The following is an 18918-nucleotide window of genomic DNA, read 5'->3' as shown; positions in this document are numbered from 1 at the left end:
CACCTAAGCGTTCTTGACTAGAAACAACTTGAAAAAGCAAGCCAGACGACTAGAGAGAATGCAGTACCGAGACAACGGCGACAAAGCAAACCTAAAGCTACCCACTTAGTTCTTGGCCAAGAGCAGCTAAAGGAGAAAGGATGAAAAAAACCTACAAGTTAGCCAATTCCATCTTTAGGTTTAGCATTAAAAATGGAGGAGATATGATCCGTGAACCAACTTAGCCATTCTAATCGAAATTTTTTCCACGACAGTTGAGCCATTCAAAGCTCTTTGATTGAATGTCAGCAACAATTTTTGGAGGACAAAGGGGATTATTACGGAACACGTGAGCATTACGGTTTTTCCAAAGATAGTAACTCGTAACCCAAACCACTGCTTGCCAAAAGGAGGCGAGCATTGATTGTTTGAGAGCGGGATTAGAAGCCTTTTCAATGTCAGAGATGTTGTTAATGTGAAGGAGGTCAAGTTTCCACCAAATCCTAATCGAATCCCATACTTCCGTAGCAATTTTACAAGAAATTAAAGAATGCTGTAAAGTCTTGATATCCTCATCACAGACCGGACATCTAGTTGAGTGTAGATCAATACCACGTTTATCGAGTTCGGTGCGAACAGGCAATTTATTTTTTGAGGCACGCCAAATGAAGATACCGATTTTTTGCGGGATCAGATTATTGAGAGATGTGGGTTTAAAGGGTACGCGGGCAGCAACAGAGAGTTTATCGATGGTAGAGTTAAGCGACCTTGACGAGAAAATCCCATTGTTTCCCAATTTCCATATCCATTTGTCTGATGATAGACCTGGTGGAACAAAGTTGGAGATTAAAGTGGTCAGACATGCGAGTTCACTGTTTGTACGCCATTTTGGTTCTTGAGTCCACTTCCAACAGAAAATAGCAGAACCATCGATCCATTTGATTCGGTCAGTAACAAAGGCATGTTTATTTTGCTCGAGCCTGTAGAGTCTTGGAAATAAAATCCGAAAACTAGAGTCTCCACACCACGGTTCGTTCCAAAAGCTTGTGTCATTTCCTTGACCTACGTACTTAACAAACTCATTAGAAATATTGCACCCTAACTTGTTTAGGGTATGTTCAATGTTAATAATGTTATACCACGTTCTACCCGAGAGTTTTTTATTTTTGGTGGTAGAAAGATGTGAAAGGCAACCCAAACCTCCCGAATTCCCATGGATACTGTTAACACCTATTTCCTTATGAGGTAAGGCTTAGTGTGTCAACTCAATACTAGAAGTAGCCTGGCTTTAGGAGGGCGGAGTGTTGCCGATTGATGTTTACCCTTGGGAAATAATCCCTGCAGACCCGGTTCACAAGTGTAGAAACTTGTGGGGTGGCTTAATCAATCTGTCGTCCGTAGAGCGTAAAAGTGCTCGCCGGATGACTTCTAGTGAGAGAAAGTAGAGAGAGAGAGAGAAGTAAAGTCTTAGCACTCAAAGTTGTCAGAATGACTGAACTCTGTAAAATGACGACCCAAGGGGTCTATTTATAGTGTCAGATCCACCAGATTGCTCGGGGACACGTGTCAAATGATGTTACGTTCTGTTATTCGTGATCCGAAATTTATGCTGAAGGTGGCTTTCTCCGACCAGGGCTTATGCGCTAGGCGGCCTTCAGGGCTTACGCATGACGGAGCAGCCTGTACAGCGGAGAACACTGGACGGACAACTCCACAAAACTGTTGTTTCCAGCCTTCCTGATGCTACTTTTATGCAACCATTACGCCTTTTATGCGTGTATACGATAGGATACACCATTAAGTCCCCCCAGTTTAATGACTTAAGCATTTGAAAATTGATTAAGTTGTTAAACTTGGAAAAACGCATGCCAACCAAGTCTTCACGTTTTCCTTTTGCATCGGGGAGCACATCACAGGCATTAAATGATAGGCGAATTTTACTGACATATTGATGATTGCTTTTTGTACATCTATAATACCGCACGCGCCTCTAGCTGTAAAAAGGATTTTCGATGTACTTTCCTTTTTATCTTGTCCTTACACGTGTGCGGCTGAAAACAAAACCCCCAAAATCACCACTGATTACAGTTGTTATATCTTTTTGCTTTTTAACCACCATAAACCCTAACCGATCATTTACTTTTACAACTTCCTTCTACAGTGTTCATCTTCTTCCATCAATACCTTCTTTACCTCCTGTTTCATTAGAACATTATTGGCAGCCATAAAGGATGTTTCAGCTATTCATAGCAGAGTAAATGAGAAATATTTAGGCGAGCTACGGCAACATTTTCCTAGATTAGCTGGTGTTGAACCAGTGATTCCTGCAATCAATGCCCGAGCCTGCTCACCGCCCCTGGCAAGGTTGCTATTTATGGCCATTCAATTTTCAATTTTTGCTTACGTCTGCCATTTACACCATTCTTCTTAGAAGTTTTCAAGTTTTATGGTGTTGCTGTTGGTCAATTCGAACCAGCATCAATTCGAAAGATTCTAATTTTTGAAATGTATTGTCACGCAAGGAATATTGAGCCATCTATTCGGATATTTTGCCATTTGGTACGTATAGCACGCCATGAAAATGGTTGGTTCACATTCAATAAAGTTCATGGATTTCTGAAACCTGCACTTGATCATCCCGGCGATAACTGGTATGCTTCATTTATCTTTATTAATGATGATGCAATTGATAACCAATACTCAGCTACTCGAGTGTGGTGCAAATACTCGCATACCGTATCAGTTACCTATCCAAAACTCGTTACCAAGGAAAACACTTTGTTTAAGAAGATTAAAGCTGAACAAATCAATGACATTAAATATGGGGAACACATGCTTTCTCTGACATCCGTAAGCCAAGATTGGGATATCACACAAGGTTATGCATGTGTTCTTGCTGGGAGGAAGAGTAAGCATTTACTTTTGCTACATATGCTTAATAAGATGCTCTCCTTTATCTATCCAATTAACCACTGTGACTTTTAAACTTTTGCAGAAATTACTCCGCTTACCGCCATGCGGTCATCGTGTTATTCACAGCTTACCTTTACTACTCAGAAAATTATTGATGATACCCCCAAAATAGATGAAGTGAGGGAGGAGGAAGATGAAGAAGAAGAAGAAGACATACGTATGAATCGAGTTGCCTCTAGAGAATGTCGTGCCTCGGGTAATGAAAATGATAACACTGAATTATGTAAAATACCATTCCAAAACCTGTACTTGTTTTCTTGTATGCCCAGTACTGGTGGATTTTATAATCCAAACCCTTCCTTATATTTTATGCCACCCTTGAAATGTTGTGAAGCATATTGGAACTCTTTTATAAGTAACAATTTCCCTTTATCTCCAACAGCTAGTGCATCACACCAAGACACTACATTAGTGACTCTTCCGCCTTCCTCCAAGAGGAGAAGAACTGGTCAAATTCCTCCGTCATCCGCTCAACAAGGAGCTGGCCCTAGTTCTTCTCAACAACAAATTACGCTTCCCAATCTTGAAACAAATATGCTTTCCTCCCTTTTAAAAGGACCACCACACTCATACGAAGATTTCATGACTTTTTTGAATGCCATGGTGTGTCCTTCACTAGCCCAATTCTTTAGCAGCCTATCTGATGCAGATGCCAAGAAGGTTAAGGCACAAAGTATCATTCTAAACATTGCTTCTGGCTTAAGTGACCTTCAACGCCTATCTGAGTTGCAAAACAATGAAGTCACTATAAATAAGGAGCTATCTGCTGAAAAGGAGAAAGTAGCCAGGATTGAACAAATAGCTACAGAGATAAAGAGGGAATACGAGACAATGAAGAGGCTTTATGATAATAGCAACAATCAGAGGGCGGAGTATAAGGAGCAAGTCAAAGAACTATCCTCCAGAGAAAAGCGGCATATGAGCAAAATTGATGAACTAGTAAAGGAGAATGAAAAAATGCTTGAGCAGAATAACATGTTGAAAGAACAGCTTAAAGCCAAAGAGGAGAACGAAAGACGAATGATAACTGGCATCCCTGCGCTTGTAGAGCGTATCTTTAATTGCCAAGCTCTGTCTCACAGGATACGTGAGTTTGTCCGTCTTGCGAAGTCTGCTGAACGACTAAATTTTTTCAACTTTATGAAAAAAACTGCCAGAATTGCCAAGTCCAGTGCCCGTTGTTATTACATTGAAGATTAATGAAAACGCCATAAAAGAAGCTGATGCAGCTGGTGCACTAATAGAAAATATGAAGTTTTCTGATCTTGAAAATTTTTGTAAAAGGCCGGATGTAACAATAGATGATGTATTGAATTATACACCGCAGGATGAATGAAATACTATGTTTTTATACATCTGCTTTTGCATAATGTTTAATATTGTACTTGGTTGTATATATTAGAAATATGCTGTAACTTAGTAAGATTGTTGTAGTGAACAATGCACAAGATATTGAGATTGTACTTTGCAATCATTATGCTTGTAAACATTGAAATCATATTCTCCGTTATACGCTTTCCGTCATGAAACTCATGAGGAAAAGTTATGAATTATTTTCGCCTTTAAATATTTTGTTGGACACTATGGTCCGTTTTCCATTTTTGCTCTGCATTTTGTGTATATAAGTTGTGTCATGACATTTTTTGTAGATTCGTTTCATCGCTTCGATGCTTTAGTGAGTTCTACATGTCTCACTATCGATACAACCATTTTGAGTATGATTGTACTTCTACCACGGAAAGGCTTTCTTTCTTTCTGCGGGTAGGGATGACACACAGCTATGTGACACCTGGGCTAAAAAATCCTTGGCCGGATAAAATTTATGAAAAATATTGCCATAAGAATAATTGCTATTATTCATATTCTTAAAGAAATTTTTACATTTATGACTATATCTCATGCATTTGACAGTTGATCAAGCTGTCCATGCATATAGTGCTACGCATAAAATTTCTTTAAATTCATTGCATTCCAAGCTCTTTCATATTGCTCGTCGGAAGGCGCATCAAGCATGTATGATCCATTCTGATTTACTTTTGTGTCCTTATAAGGTCCTTCCCATTTTGAGGCTAGCTTTCCAAATTTGATTTGCCTGCTTGCCTCATTATCACGTAGTACCAAATCACCTACTTCAAACTGCACATGCTGCACTTTCTTGTTGTAATATTTTGCCATTTTATGCTTGTGATCTGCTTGCGGGATGGCGGCCATTAACCTTCTTTCCTCCAACAAGTTGAGATTCTCCCTTAATGCCTCAGAATTAGCCTCAACATCAAATGCCATAATGCGTTGCGTTGGCACACATATTTTCAGCCGGTATCACTGCCTCTGTTCCATACACTAAACTGAAAGGTGTTTCCCCAGTGCTCCGCTTTGGCGTCGTCCGGTGTGCCCACAATACATTTGGCAGCTCATCCACCCATCCAGTTTGACTCAGACCCAACCGTGCCTTAATGCCAGCAACAATTTCCTTGTTGGTAACCTCCACTTGTCCGTTCGCTTGAGGATGAGCAACAGATGTAAAGTTTTGCTTTATGCACAACTCTTCACACCAACTCCGAAATGGATTTTCTGCAAATTGCTTGCCGTTATCGCTGACTATTTCATTTGGCACCCCATAACGGCATACTATATCATGCCAGACAAACTTCTTGACATTTTCTCCTGTGATTTTTGCTAAAGCTTTTGTTTCAACCCATTTCGTGAAAAAATCAATTGCTACCACCAAGAACTTAGCATTACCAGTGCTTCTATTGAATGGCCCCATAATATCAATAGCCCACTTGCAGAACGGCCAAGAGGATGACACCGGTATCAAGTCATACTTTGGAAGACGCTGAATTGTACCATGCCTCTGACAATTCTCATATGTTTTTTATGATTTCTGCGACATCCCGATAAAGGGAAGGCCAAAAATACCCTTGTCGCATGATCCGTGATGCCACACTACGGAAACCGGAGTGTTGAGAACAAACTCCTTCATGCAATTCTTTAACCACTTTTAATGCTATCGGTTAAACACCTTAATAATGGACCATTGTATGATTTTCGATAAAGGACACCATTAACAATTTCATACATTGGTGCGGTCACTTTTATTCTTCTTGCTTCTGCCTTGTCAACAGGTAACCATCTGTCATGCAAATATCTCAAATATGGATTCATCCAAGTTTCCTTAGCTTCTTCAACTATTGCAATAATTGGTTTTTCATGTATTGATTTCTTTTTAAGCTCTTCAACCAACACTCGTTTGTGCAAATGATCAAAGGTTAAAGTGGCTAACTTGCTCAAGATGTCAGCTTTTTTGTTCTTATTTCGAGGGATTTGCACGACTTCAAGGTTATCAAATTTCTTTGAAATTGCCTCCACCAACTTTACATATTGCCTCATGGATGTATCCCTTGCATCGAACGTTCCATTAACCTGCTGGGCGACAATTTGAGAATCGACATATGCTCATAAATTTGTTATGCCCATTTCTACCGCTATGCGTAGGCCGGAGAGTAATGCCTCATACTCTGCTTCATTGTTTGAAGCATAAAAACAAAATTTCAATGCATAAGTATACTTTTCACCCTGGACTTGTTAAAACTAGTCCTGCACCTATTCCCTCTTCACTGGATGCTCCATCAGTGTGTAACTCCCACTCATGCTGTGATGGTGCCATTTTGTTGTCATACTCTACTTTTTCATTTGTCTCCAAGAGGAAATCTGCCAAAATTTGTCCTTTAACTGCATTCCGGGGAGCAAAATTGATTTCATACTCCCCCAACTCGATGGCCCATTTTACTAAACGGCCAGATGATTCTGGACGTCGGAGTATTTGCTTCAATGGTTGATCTGTTAACACTAAAATGGGATGACCTTGAAAATATCTTCGTAAACGTCGTGCAGTATGCACAAGGGCATAAACCATGCGGTGAAGTGGTGGATAATTTGTTTCACTAAGCTGCAACACTTTGCTAACAAAATATATAGGCATTTGCACGCCGTTCCATTCTGCGATTAGGACAGAACTTATTGCTTCCTTTTAGACAACTAAGTATAAAATTAGGGTTTCCCCCTCTTTTATCGCTGTTAATGTAGGTAATGTTTTTAGAAACTGCTTGACCTCTTGGAATGCATTTTCGGCTTCTGCCGTCCACACAAAATCTTTTTTATTTAAACAGCCCTTTAACACCTTCTTGAATGGAAGCGACTTTTTAGCTGCTCTGGACAAGAATCTTGTTAATGCTGCTAGACATCCATGTAACCGTTGAACATCTTTCTTGCTAGTTGGTGACTTCATATCTTCAATTGCTTGAATTTTCTTAGGATTAGCTTTAATACCACGTTATGTGACAATATGAACTAAGAATTTTCCCTCTTCTACACCAAACGTGCACTTCTTGGGATTTAATTTCATGTTAATTTTTCGCAGAGATGCAAAAGTTTCCTGTATATCTCGTAACATCTTTTCTTCAGTATGACTTTTGATGACAATGTCATCAACATAAGCTTCTAAGTTTCGCCCAATTTGATCCTTAAACGCCATATCAATAAGTCGTTGATATGTTGCTCCTGCATTCTTCAAACCAAAAGGCATTTTCATGTAACAGAATATGCCTTCCGTCGTGTGAAAAGCCATTTTGTCTTCATCTTTTAAAGCCATTGGGATTTGATGATATCCCTTAGCTGCATCTAGGAAACATTTGAATCGATATCCTGCCAATGATTCAACCTTCCAATCAATTTCAGGTAAAGGATAATTATCCTTTGGACATGCTTTATTGATATCCGTGAAATCCACACACATCCACCATGAGTTGTCTGGCTTCTTAACCATGACTGGATTGGCTACCCATGTCTGATATTTGACCTTTCTCAAGATCCCAGCATTCACCAAACTTCGTACCTCATCACGGAGGAATTTGCTTCTTTCTGGCGCCATGCCACGCTTTTTCTGACAAACAGGATGTATGTTGGGATTCACGTTTAGCCTATGCTATGCAATTTCTCTTGGAACACCGGTCATATCAGACGGTTGCCATGCAAAAACGTCTAAATTTGTTGTCAAAATGTTGTATAATTTTTCTTTATATTCGGCGAACAACGTGTGCCCAATTATGATTTTCTGATCTGGAAATTTAAGATTCGGTGAAATTGACCCATCATCGTGTATGATTGGCTTATCTATTGCCTTTGTTACTTGAGAACACTCAATTGACTTCTGCCGTTCTACATATAACATTGCTACTCTGTAGTGACCCGAACTTTTCCATGTTTATATATATTAATTGAGATTGATATTTACATGATTAAATGTTTCCAACATGTTAAGCAATCAAACTTGTTAAGACTTGATTAATTGAAATATGTTTCATATAGACAATTGACCACCCAAGTTGATCGGTGATTCACGAACGTTAAAACTTGTAAAAACTATATGATGACATATATATGGAAATATATATATATATATAGTTAACATGATACTATGATAAGAAAACATATCATAAAGTATATTAACAATGAACTACATATGTAAAAACAAGACTACTAACTTAATGATTTTTAAACGAGACATATATGTAACGATTATCGTTGTAAAGACATTTAATGTATATATATCATATTAAGAGATATTCATACATGATAATATCATGATAATATAATAATTTAAAATCTCATTTGATATTATAAACATTGGGTTAACAACATTTAACAAGATCGTTAACCTAAAGGTTTCAAAACAACACTTACATGTAACGACTAACGATGACTTAACGACTCAGTTAAAATGTATATACATGTAGTGTTTTAATATGTATTTATACACTTTTGAAAGACTTCAATACACTTATCAAAATACTTCTACTTAACAAAAATGCTTACAATTACATCCTCGTTCAGTTTCATCAACAATTCTACTCGTATGCACCCGTATTCGTACTCGTACAATACACAGCTTTTAGATGTATGTACTATTGGTATATACACTCCAATGATCAGCTCTTAGCAGCCCATGTGAGTCACCTAACACATGTGGGAACCATCATTTGGCAACTAGCATGAAATATCTCATAAAATTACAAAAATATGAGTAATCATTCATGACTTATTTACATGAAAACAAAATTACATATCCTTTATATCTAATCCATACACCAACGACCAAAAACACCTACAAACACTTTCATTCTTCAATTTTCTTCATCTAATTGATCTCTCTCAAGTTCTATCTTCAAGTTCTAAGTGTTCTTCATAAATTCCAAAAGTTCTAGTTTCATAAAATCAAGAATACTTTCAAGTTTGCTAGCTCACTTCCAATCTTGTAAGGTGATCATCCAACCTCAAGAAATCTTTGTTTCTTACAGTAGGTTATCATTCTAATACAAGGTAATAATCATATTCAAACTTTGGTTCAATTTCTATAACTATAACAATCTTATTTCAAGTGATGATCTTACTTGAACTTGTTTTCATGTCATGATTCTGCTTCAAGAACTTCGAGCCATCCAAGGATCCATTGAAGCTAGATCCATTTTTCTCTTTTCCAGTAGGTTTATCCAAGGAAATTAAGGTAGTAATGATGTTCATAACATCATTCGATTCATACATATAAAGCTATCTTATTCGAAGGTTTAAACTTGTAATCACTAGAACATAGTTTAGTTAATTCTAAACTTGTTCGCAAACAAAAGTTAATCCTTCTAACTTGACTTTTAAAATCAACTAAACACATGTTCTATATCTATATGATATGCTAACTTAATGATTTAAAACCTGGAAACACGAAAAACACCGTAAAACCGGATTTACGCCGTCGTAGTAACACCGCGGGCTGTTTTGGGTTAGTTAATTAAAAACTATGATAAACTTTGATTTAAAAGTTGTTATTCTGAGAAAATGATTTTTATTATGAACATGAAACTATATCCAAAAATTATGGTTAAACTCAAAGTGGAAGTATGTTTTCTAAAATGGTCATCTAGACGTCGTTCTTTCGACTGAAATGACTACCTTTACAAAAACGACTTGTAACTTATTTTTCCGACTATAAACCTATACTTTTTCTATTTAGATTCATAAAATAGAGTTCAATATGAAATCATAGCAATTTGATTCACTCAAAACGGATTTAAAATGAAGAAGTTATGGGTAAAACAAGATTGGATAATTTTTCTCATTTTAGCTACGTGAAAATTGGTAACAAATCTATTCCAACCATAACTTAATCAACTTGTATTGTATATTATGTAATCTTGAGATACCATAGACACGTATACAATGTTTCGACCTATCATGTCGACACATCTATATATATTTCGGAACAACCATAGACACTCTATATGTGAATGTTGGAGTTAGCTATACAGGGTTGAGGTTGATTCCAAAATATATATAGTTTGAGTTGTGATCAATACTGAGATACGTATACACTGGGTCGTGGATTGATTCAAGATCATATTTATCGATTTATTTCTGTACATCTAACTGTGGACAACTAGTTATAGGTTACTAACGAGGACAGCTGACTTAATAAACTTAAAACATCAAAATATATTAAAAGTGTTGTAAATATATTTTGAACATACTTTAATATATATGTATATATTGTTATAGGTTCGTGAATCAACAGTGGCCAAGTCTTACTTCCCGACGAAGTAAAAATCTGTGAAAGTGAGTTATAGTCCCACTTTTAAAATCTAATATTTTTGGGATGAGAATACATGCAGGTTTTATAAATGATTTACAAAATAGACACAAGTACGTGAAACTACATTCTATGGTTGAATTATCGAAATTGAATATGCCCCTTTTTATTAAGTCTGGTAATCTAAGAATTAGGGAACAGACACCCTAATTGACGCGAATCCTAAAGATAGATCTATTGGGCCTAACAAACCCCATCCAAAGTACCGGATGCTTTAGTACTTCGAAATTTATATCATATCCGAAGGGTGTCCCGGAATGATGGGGATATTCTTATATATGCATCTTGTTATTGTCGGTTACCAGGTGTTCACCATATGAATGATTTTTATCTCTATGTATGGGATGTGTATTGAAATATGAAATCTTGTGGTCTATTGTTACGATTTGATATATATATAGGTTAAACCTATAACTCACCAACATTTTTGTTGACGTTTAAAGCATGTTTATTCTCAGGTGAATATTAAGAGCTTCCGCTGTTGCATACTAAAATAAGGACAAGATTTGGAGTCCATGTTTGTATGATATTGTGTAAAAACTGCATTCAAGAAACTGATTTCGATGTAACATATTTGTATTGTAAACCATTATGTAATGGTCGTGTGTAAACAGGATATTTTAGATTATCATTATTTGATAATCTACGTAAAGCTTTTTAAACCTTTATTTATGAAATAAAGGTTATGGTTTGTTTTAAAAATGAATGCAGTCTTTGAAAAACGTCTCATATAGAGGTCAAAACCTCGCAACGAAATCAATTAATATGGAACGTTTTTAATCAATAAGAACGGGACATTTCAGTTGGTATCAGAGCGTTGGTCTTAGAGAACCAGAAAATTTGCATTAGTGTGTCTTATCGAGTTTGTTAGGATGCATTAGTGAGTCTGGACTTCGACCGTGTTTTCTTTAAAAATGATTGCTTAACATTTTTGTTGGAAACTATATATTTTTAACATATGAATATTATGTGATATATTAATCTCTTAACGTGTTTGATATTATGTGATAGATGTCTACCTCTAGAACAAGTCCCATTGACTCACCTAATAATAATGAAGAGTCAAATGTAAATTGGAATGATTTGTGGACTGATTCACAAGTTCCCGAAGAGGAACCGGAAGAAGAGTCGGAACCGGAAGAAGAATCGGAACCGGAAGAAGAATCGGAACCGGATGAAGAAATAGAACCGGTGGGGGAAATAATAAAACGGTTAAGTAAAAGAAAATCCTCAACCAACCGACCAAAGTTAATTATGGTCAATGGTGTTTCCGCCAAGGAAGCAAAATATTGGGAGGATTACCAATTCTCCGATGAATCGGATTCCGACGAGAATTCCGATGATGTTATAGAAATTACCCCAACTGAATTTAAAAAGGCAAAAGAAAATAATAAGGGAAAGGGCATAAAAATAGAGAAATCTAATTCCAACCCCGATGAACTTTATATGTATCGTCAACCCCCGAAGTCCTTAAGTTGTAACAATGACCCGGGAACCTCTAAACCACCAGGTTTTTCTAAACCAATGTGGACAACGACGGCTCGTATTAGGGGAACATCATATATCCCTAGAAACTTGGCAAAACGAACCAAAACCGAAGAAGAAGAAACGAGCGAGTCGGAATAAGATAGTTGTATTCGTGTGGTGTAATATATGTAATATAGTGTTCTTATGCTTTATGATATATGTAAAAATTGCTTGTATTAATAAGTATTTTTTTATGAAACTAACTCTTGTCTATTTTACAGTTTAAAAACACAAAATGGATAGACAACCCAATATTTTAAGAGACCTACCCGGAGACATGATTGATGAAATCTTGTCTAGAGTCGGCCAGAATTCTTCGGCACAACTATTTAAGGCGAGATCAGTTTGTAAGACATTCGAAGAACGTTCCAAGAATGTCTTGGTTTATAAGAGACTTTCATTTGAAAGATGGGGGATATCACATTGGGAAACCCATAAGTTACGATGTGTTTACTTTGACGCATATATTGCGGGGAACCCAAATGCTATTTTACGCAACGGGTTAAGAAATTATTTTGACTCAATATATCCGAATATTGGACTTCGTGATTTAGAAAAAGCGGCTAACATGCAACATAAAGAAGCATGTTATGCTTACGGATTAGTAATGTTCGCTTCTCACCAAAGTGAGAACAAGAACATCGGGCTACAACTATTAAACAAAACGTTTCCACAAGTGACGGAGTCGGTAATTGGGGTAAGAAATGAGGTTTTTAGATTATTACGGGACTGTTGGACATTACGTAACCCTCGTCCCTTTGATGACGTTACAACACGCTGTCTTATCAACGGCCATAACGGTTATGTTGCACAAGACCAAGGATGGGAAGTGGTCCTAGTAAAACCAGAATGCATGACTTGTTTCTGGACGTATGAATTACGTGTCTTTATTGCCTTTGCCGAACGACTTGTGTACTAGCTAGAATTGTCTTCACAACTATCTTGTATCAAAGTTATTGTGTGCTATATTTCATGCTTTATGTAAAATAAGCGGTATTGTAAGTTTGTAAAATATTGTATAAAAGTTTGAACGCGAAATATTATTACAATCAGTTTTTCATATAGAATTGTAGTAGTTGAATTGTATATTAGCTACTAAGTATGAACTTAACGGGTAGGTACTACCCGAATTTAAACTTATAAAACGCTAATATGAAGAAAAAGCTTTTATAAATGAGTTCATATTATGCTACGAAATACTATTAACTACTCTTAATATTCTGTATGATTAACTTGTTCCATTTAACTATTTTGAAGGAAATGGCACCGACTACTCGACACACCGTGAATATGAATGAAGAGGAATTCCGTACTTTTCTAGCTTCAAACATAGCCGCAGTGCAGGCTGCGCTACATACCAACAATAACCTTGGATCTAGCAGTACAGGAAATCGTGTAGGATGCACCTACAAAGAATTCACTGCCTGTAAACCTTTGGAATTTGATGGAACCGAAGGACCGATCGGATTGAAACGGTGGACCGAGAAGGTTGAATCGGTGTTTGCCATAAGTAAGTGTACTGAAGAGGACAAAGTGAAGTACGCTACGCATACCTTCACAGGTTCTGCATTAACATGGTGGAATACCTATCTAGAGCAAGTGGGACAAGATGATGCGTACGCACTACCGTGGTCAGCATTCAAGCACTTGATGAACGAGAAGTACCGTCCCAGAACCGAGGTCAATAAGCTCAAGACAGAACTTAGAGGGTTACGAACCCAAGGATTTGATATTACCACGTACGAAAGACGATTCACAGAATTGTGCCTATTGTGTCCGGGAGCATTCGAAGATGAGGAAGAGAAGATCGACGCGTTTGTGAAAGGATTACCGGAAAGAATCCAAGAAGATATAAGTTCACACGAGCCCGCCTCCATACAACAGGCATGTAGAATGGCTCACAAACTAGTGAACCAGATTGAAGAAAGAATTAAAGAACAGACTGCCGAAGAGGCCAATGTGAAGCAAGTCAAAAGAAAGTGGGAGGAAAACGGTGATAAGAATCACCAATACAACAACAACAGCAATTACAACAATAATCGCAACAATTATCCCAACAATCGCAACATCAATCGCAACTACAACAAACGGCCCAACAACAACAACAACAACAACAACAGCAACTACAACAATCATCCCAACAACAATAATAACCGCAACAACAACAACAATCAGAAGCAGCTATGCCAAAGGTGTGAAAAGAATCACTCGGGGTTCTGCACCAAATTTTGCAACAAGTGTAAAAGAAATGGTCATAGCGCGGCGAAGTGTGAGGTCTACGGACCAGGGGTTAATATAACGAAAGGAACAAATGGTGTCGGAACGAGTAATGGCGGAGCAAGTAGTGCCGGAGCAAGTTATGCCAATGTAGTTTGTTATAAATGTGGAAAACCAGGCCACATTATTAGAAATTGCCCGAACCAGGAGAACACGAATGGACAAGGCCGTGGAAGAGTTTTCAATATTAATGCGGTAGAGGCACAGGAAGACCCGGAGCTTGTTACGGGTACGTTTCTTATTGACAATAAATCTGCTTACGTTTTATTTGATTCGGGTGCGGATAGAAGCTATATGAGTAGAGATTTTTGTGCTAAATTAAGTTGTCCATTGACGCCTTTGGATAGTAAATTTTTACTCGAATTAGCAAATGGTAAATTAATTTCAGCAGATAATATATGTCGGAATCGAGAAATTAAACTGGTTAGCGAAACATTTAAGATTGATTTGATACCAGTAGAGTTAGGGAGTTTTGATGTGATAATCGGTATGGACTGGTTGAAAGAAGTGAAAGCGGAGATCGTTTGTTACAAAAATGCAATTCGCATTATACGAGAAAAAGGAAAACCCTTAATGGTGTACGGAGAAAAGGGCAACACGAAGCTACATCTTATTAGTAATTTGAAGGCACAAAAACTAATAAGAAAAGGTTGCTATGCTGTTCTAGCACAAGTCGAGAAAGTACAAACTGAAGAAAAGAGCATCAATGATGTTCCCATTGCAAAAGAATTTCCCGATGTATTTCCGAAAGAATTACCGGGATTACCCCCACATCAATCCGTTGAATTTCAAATAGATCTTGTACCAGGAGCTGCACCAATAGCTCGTGCTCCTTACAGACTCGCACCCAGCGAGATGAAAGAACTGCAAAGCCAATTACAAGAACTTTTAGAGCGTGGTTTCATTCGACCAAGCACATCACCGTGGGGAGCTCCTGTTTTGTTTGTCAAGAAGAAAGATGGTACATTCAAGTTGTGTATCGACTACCGAGAGTTGAACAAACTTACCATCAAGAACCGCTACCCACTACCGAGAATCGACGACTTATTTGATCAACTACAAGGCTCGTCTGTTTATTCAAAGATTGACTTACGTTCCGGGTATCATCAAATGCGGGTGAAAGAAGATGATATTCCAAAGACTGCTTTCAGAACACGTTACGGTCATTACGAGTTTATGGTCATGCCGTTTGGTTTAACTAATGCACCAGCTGTGTTCATGGACCTTATGAACCGAGTGTGTGGACCATACCTTGACAAGTTTGTCATTGTTTTCATTGATGACATACTTATTTACTCAAAGAATGACCAAGAACACGGTGAACATTTGAGAAAGGTGTTAGAAGTATTGAGGAAGGAAGAATTGTACGCTAAGTTTTCAAAGTGTGCATTTTGGTTGGAAGAAGTTCAATTCCTCGGTCACATAGTAAACAAAGAAGGTATTAAGGTGGATCCGGCAAAGATAGAAACTGTTGAAAAGTGGGAAACCCCGAAAACTCCGAAACACATACGCCAGTTTTTAGGACTAGCTGGTTACTACAGAAGGTTCATCCAAGACTTTTCCAGAATAGCAAAACCCTTGACTGCATTAACGCATAAAGGGAAGAAATTTGAATGGAATGATGAACAAGAGAAAGCGTTTCAGCTATTGAAGAAAAAGCTAACTACGGCACCTATATTGTCATTGCCTGAAGGGAATGATGATTTTGTGATTTATTGTGATGCATCAAAGCAAGGTCTCGGTTGTGTATTAATGCAACGAACGAAGGTGATTGCTTATGCGTCTAGACAATTGAAGATTCACGAACAAAATTATACGACGCATGATTTGGAATTAGGCGCGGTTGTTTTTGCATTAAAGACTTGGAGGCACTACTTATATGGGGTCAAAAGTATTATATATACCGACCACAAAAGTCTTCAACACATATTTAATCAGAAACAACTGAATATGAGGCAGCGTAGGTGGATTGAATTATTGAATGATTACGACTTTGAGATTCGTTACCACCCGGGGAAGGCAAATGTGGTAGCCGATGCCTTGAGCAGGAAGGACAGAGAACCCATTCGAGTAAAATCTATGAATATAATGATTCATAATAACATTACTACTCAAATAAAGGAGGCGCAACAAGGAGTTTTAAAAGAGGGAAATTTAAAGGATGAAATACCCAAAGGATCGGAGAAGCATCTTAATATTCGGGAAGACGGAACCCGGTATAGGGCTGAAAGGATTTGGGTACCAAAATTTGGAGATATGAGAGAAATGGTACTTAGAGAAGCTCATAAAACCAGATACTCAATACATCCTGGAACGGGGAAGATGTACAAGGATCTCAAGAAACATTTTTGGTGGCCGGGTATGAAAGCCGATGTTGCTAAATACGTAGGAGAATGTTTGACGTGTTCTAAGGTCAAAGCTGAGCATCAGAAACCATCAGGTCTACTTCAACAACCCGAAATCCCGGAATGGAAATGGGAAAACATTACCATGGATTTCATCACTAAATTGCCAAGGACTGCAAGTGGTTTTGATACTATTTGGGTAATAGTTGATCGTCTCACCAAATCAGCACACTTCCTACCAATAAGAGAAGATGACAAGATGGAGAAGTTAGCACGACTGTATTTGAAGGAAGTCGTCTCCAGACATGGAATACCAATCTCTATTATCTCTGATAGGGATGGCAGATTTATTTCAAGATTCTGGCAGACATTACAGCAAGCATTAGGAACTCGTCTAGACATGAGTACTGCCTATCATCCACAAACTGATGGGCAGAGCGAAAGGACGATACAAACACTTGAAGACATGCTACGAGCATGTGTTATTGATTTCGGAAACAGTTGGGATCGACATCTACCGTTAGCAGAATTTTCCTACAACAACAGCTACCATTCAAGCATTGAGATGGCGCCATTTGAAGCACTTTATGGTAGAAAGTGCAGGTCTCCGATTTGTTGGAGTGAGGTGGGGGATAGACAGATTACGGGTCCGGAGATTATACAAGAAACTACCGAGAAGATCATCCAAATTCAACAACGGTTGAAAACCGCCCAAAGTCGACAAAAGAGCTACGCTGACATTAAAAGAAAAGATATAGAATTTGAAATTGGAGAGATGGTCATGCTTAAAGTTTCACCTTGGAAAGGCGTTGTTCGATTTGGTAAACGAGGGAAATTAAATCCAAGGTATATTGGACCATTCAAGATTATTGATCGTGTCGGACCAGTAGCTTACCGACTTGAGTTACCTCAACAACTCGCGGCTGTACATAACACTTTCCACGTCTCGAATTTGAAGAAATGTTTTGCTAAAGAAGATCTCACTATTCCGTTAGATGAAATCCAAATCAACGAAAAACTCCAATTCATCGAAGAACCCGTCGAAATAATGGATCGTGAGGTTAAAAGACTTAAGCAAAACAAGATACCAATTGTTAAGGTTCGATGGAATGCTCGTAGAGGACCCGAGTTCACCTGGGAGCGTGAAGATCAGATGAAGAAGAAATACCCGCATCTATTTCCAGAAGATTCGTCAACACCTTCAACAGCTTAAAATTTCGGGACGAAATTTATTTAACGGGTAGGTACTGTAGTGACCCGAACTTTTCCATGTTTATATATATTAATTGAGATTGATATTTACATGATTAAATGTTTCCAACATGTTAAGCAATCAAACTTGTTAAGACTTGATTAATTGAAATATGTTTCATATAGACAATTGACCACCCAAGTTGATCGGTGATTCACGAACGTTAAAACTTGTAAAAACTATATGATGACATATATATGGATATATATATATATAGTTAACATGATACTATGATAAGAAAACATATCATAAAGTATATTAACAATGAACTACATATGTAAAAACAAGACTACTAACTTAATGATTTTTAAACGAGACATATATGTAACGATTATCGTTGTAAAGACATTTAATGTATATATATCATATTAAGAGATATTCATACATGATAATATCATGATAATATAATAATTTAAAATCTCATTTGATATTATAAACATTGGGTTAACAACATTTAACAAGATCGTTAACCTAAAGGTTTCAAAACAACACTTACATGTAACGACTAACGATGACTTAACGACTCAGTTAAAATGTATATACATGTAGTGTTTTAATATGTATTTATACACTTTTGAAAGACTTCAATACACTTATCAAAATACTTCTACTTAACAAAAATGCTTACAATTACATCCTCGTTCAGTTTCATCAACAATTCTACTCGTATGCACCCGTATTCGTACTCGTACAATACACAGCTTTTAGATGTATGTACTATTGGTATATACACTCCAATGATCAGCTCTTAGCAGCCCATGTGAGTCACCTAACACATGTGGGAACCATCATTTGGCAACTAGCATGAAATATCTCATAAAATTACAAAAATATGAGTAATCATTCATGACTTATTTACATGAAAACAA

The 18918-nt window shown here is 37.4% G+C and overlaps 1 protein-coding gene across 1 annotated transcript; it reads right to left on the bottom strand.

Annotated features, from left to right (window-relative positions):
- Positions 1–229: 229 nt before the first annotated feature.
- On the bottom strand, positions 230–1194 carry LOC139849365 (uncharacterized). Its single transcript, XM_071839024.1, has 2 exons — positions 1180–1194; positions 230–1081 (listed from the first exon to the last, which is right to left on the bottom strand). Exons 1-2 carry the CDS (start codon positions 1192–1194, stop codon positions 230–232), a joined length of 867 nt encoding a protein of 288 aa, XP_071695125.1.
- Positions 1195–18918: the final 17724 nt, after the last annotated feature.

This window comes from Rutidosis leptorrhynchoides, chromosome 5 (genome assembly GCF_046630445.1).
Source record: "Rutidosis leptorrhynchoides isolate AG116_Rl617_1_P2 chromosome 5, CSIRO_AGI_Rlap_v1, whole genome shotgun sequence".
Classification (NCBI taxonomy): domain Eukaryota; kingdom Viridiplantae; phylum Streptophyta; class Magnoliopsida; order Asterales; family Asteraceae; genus Rutidosis; species Rutidosis leptorrhynchoides.
Note: the sequence above shows the minus strand (reverse complement) of the source record. Positions and strands in the feature narration are given on the sequence as shown.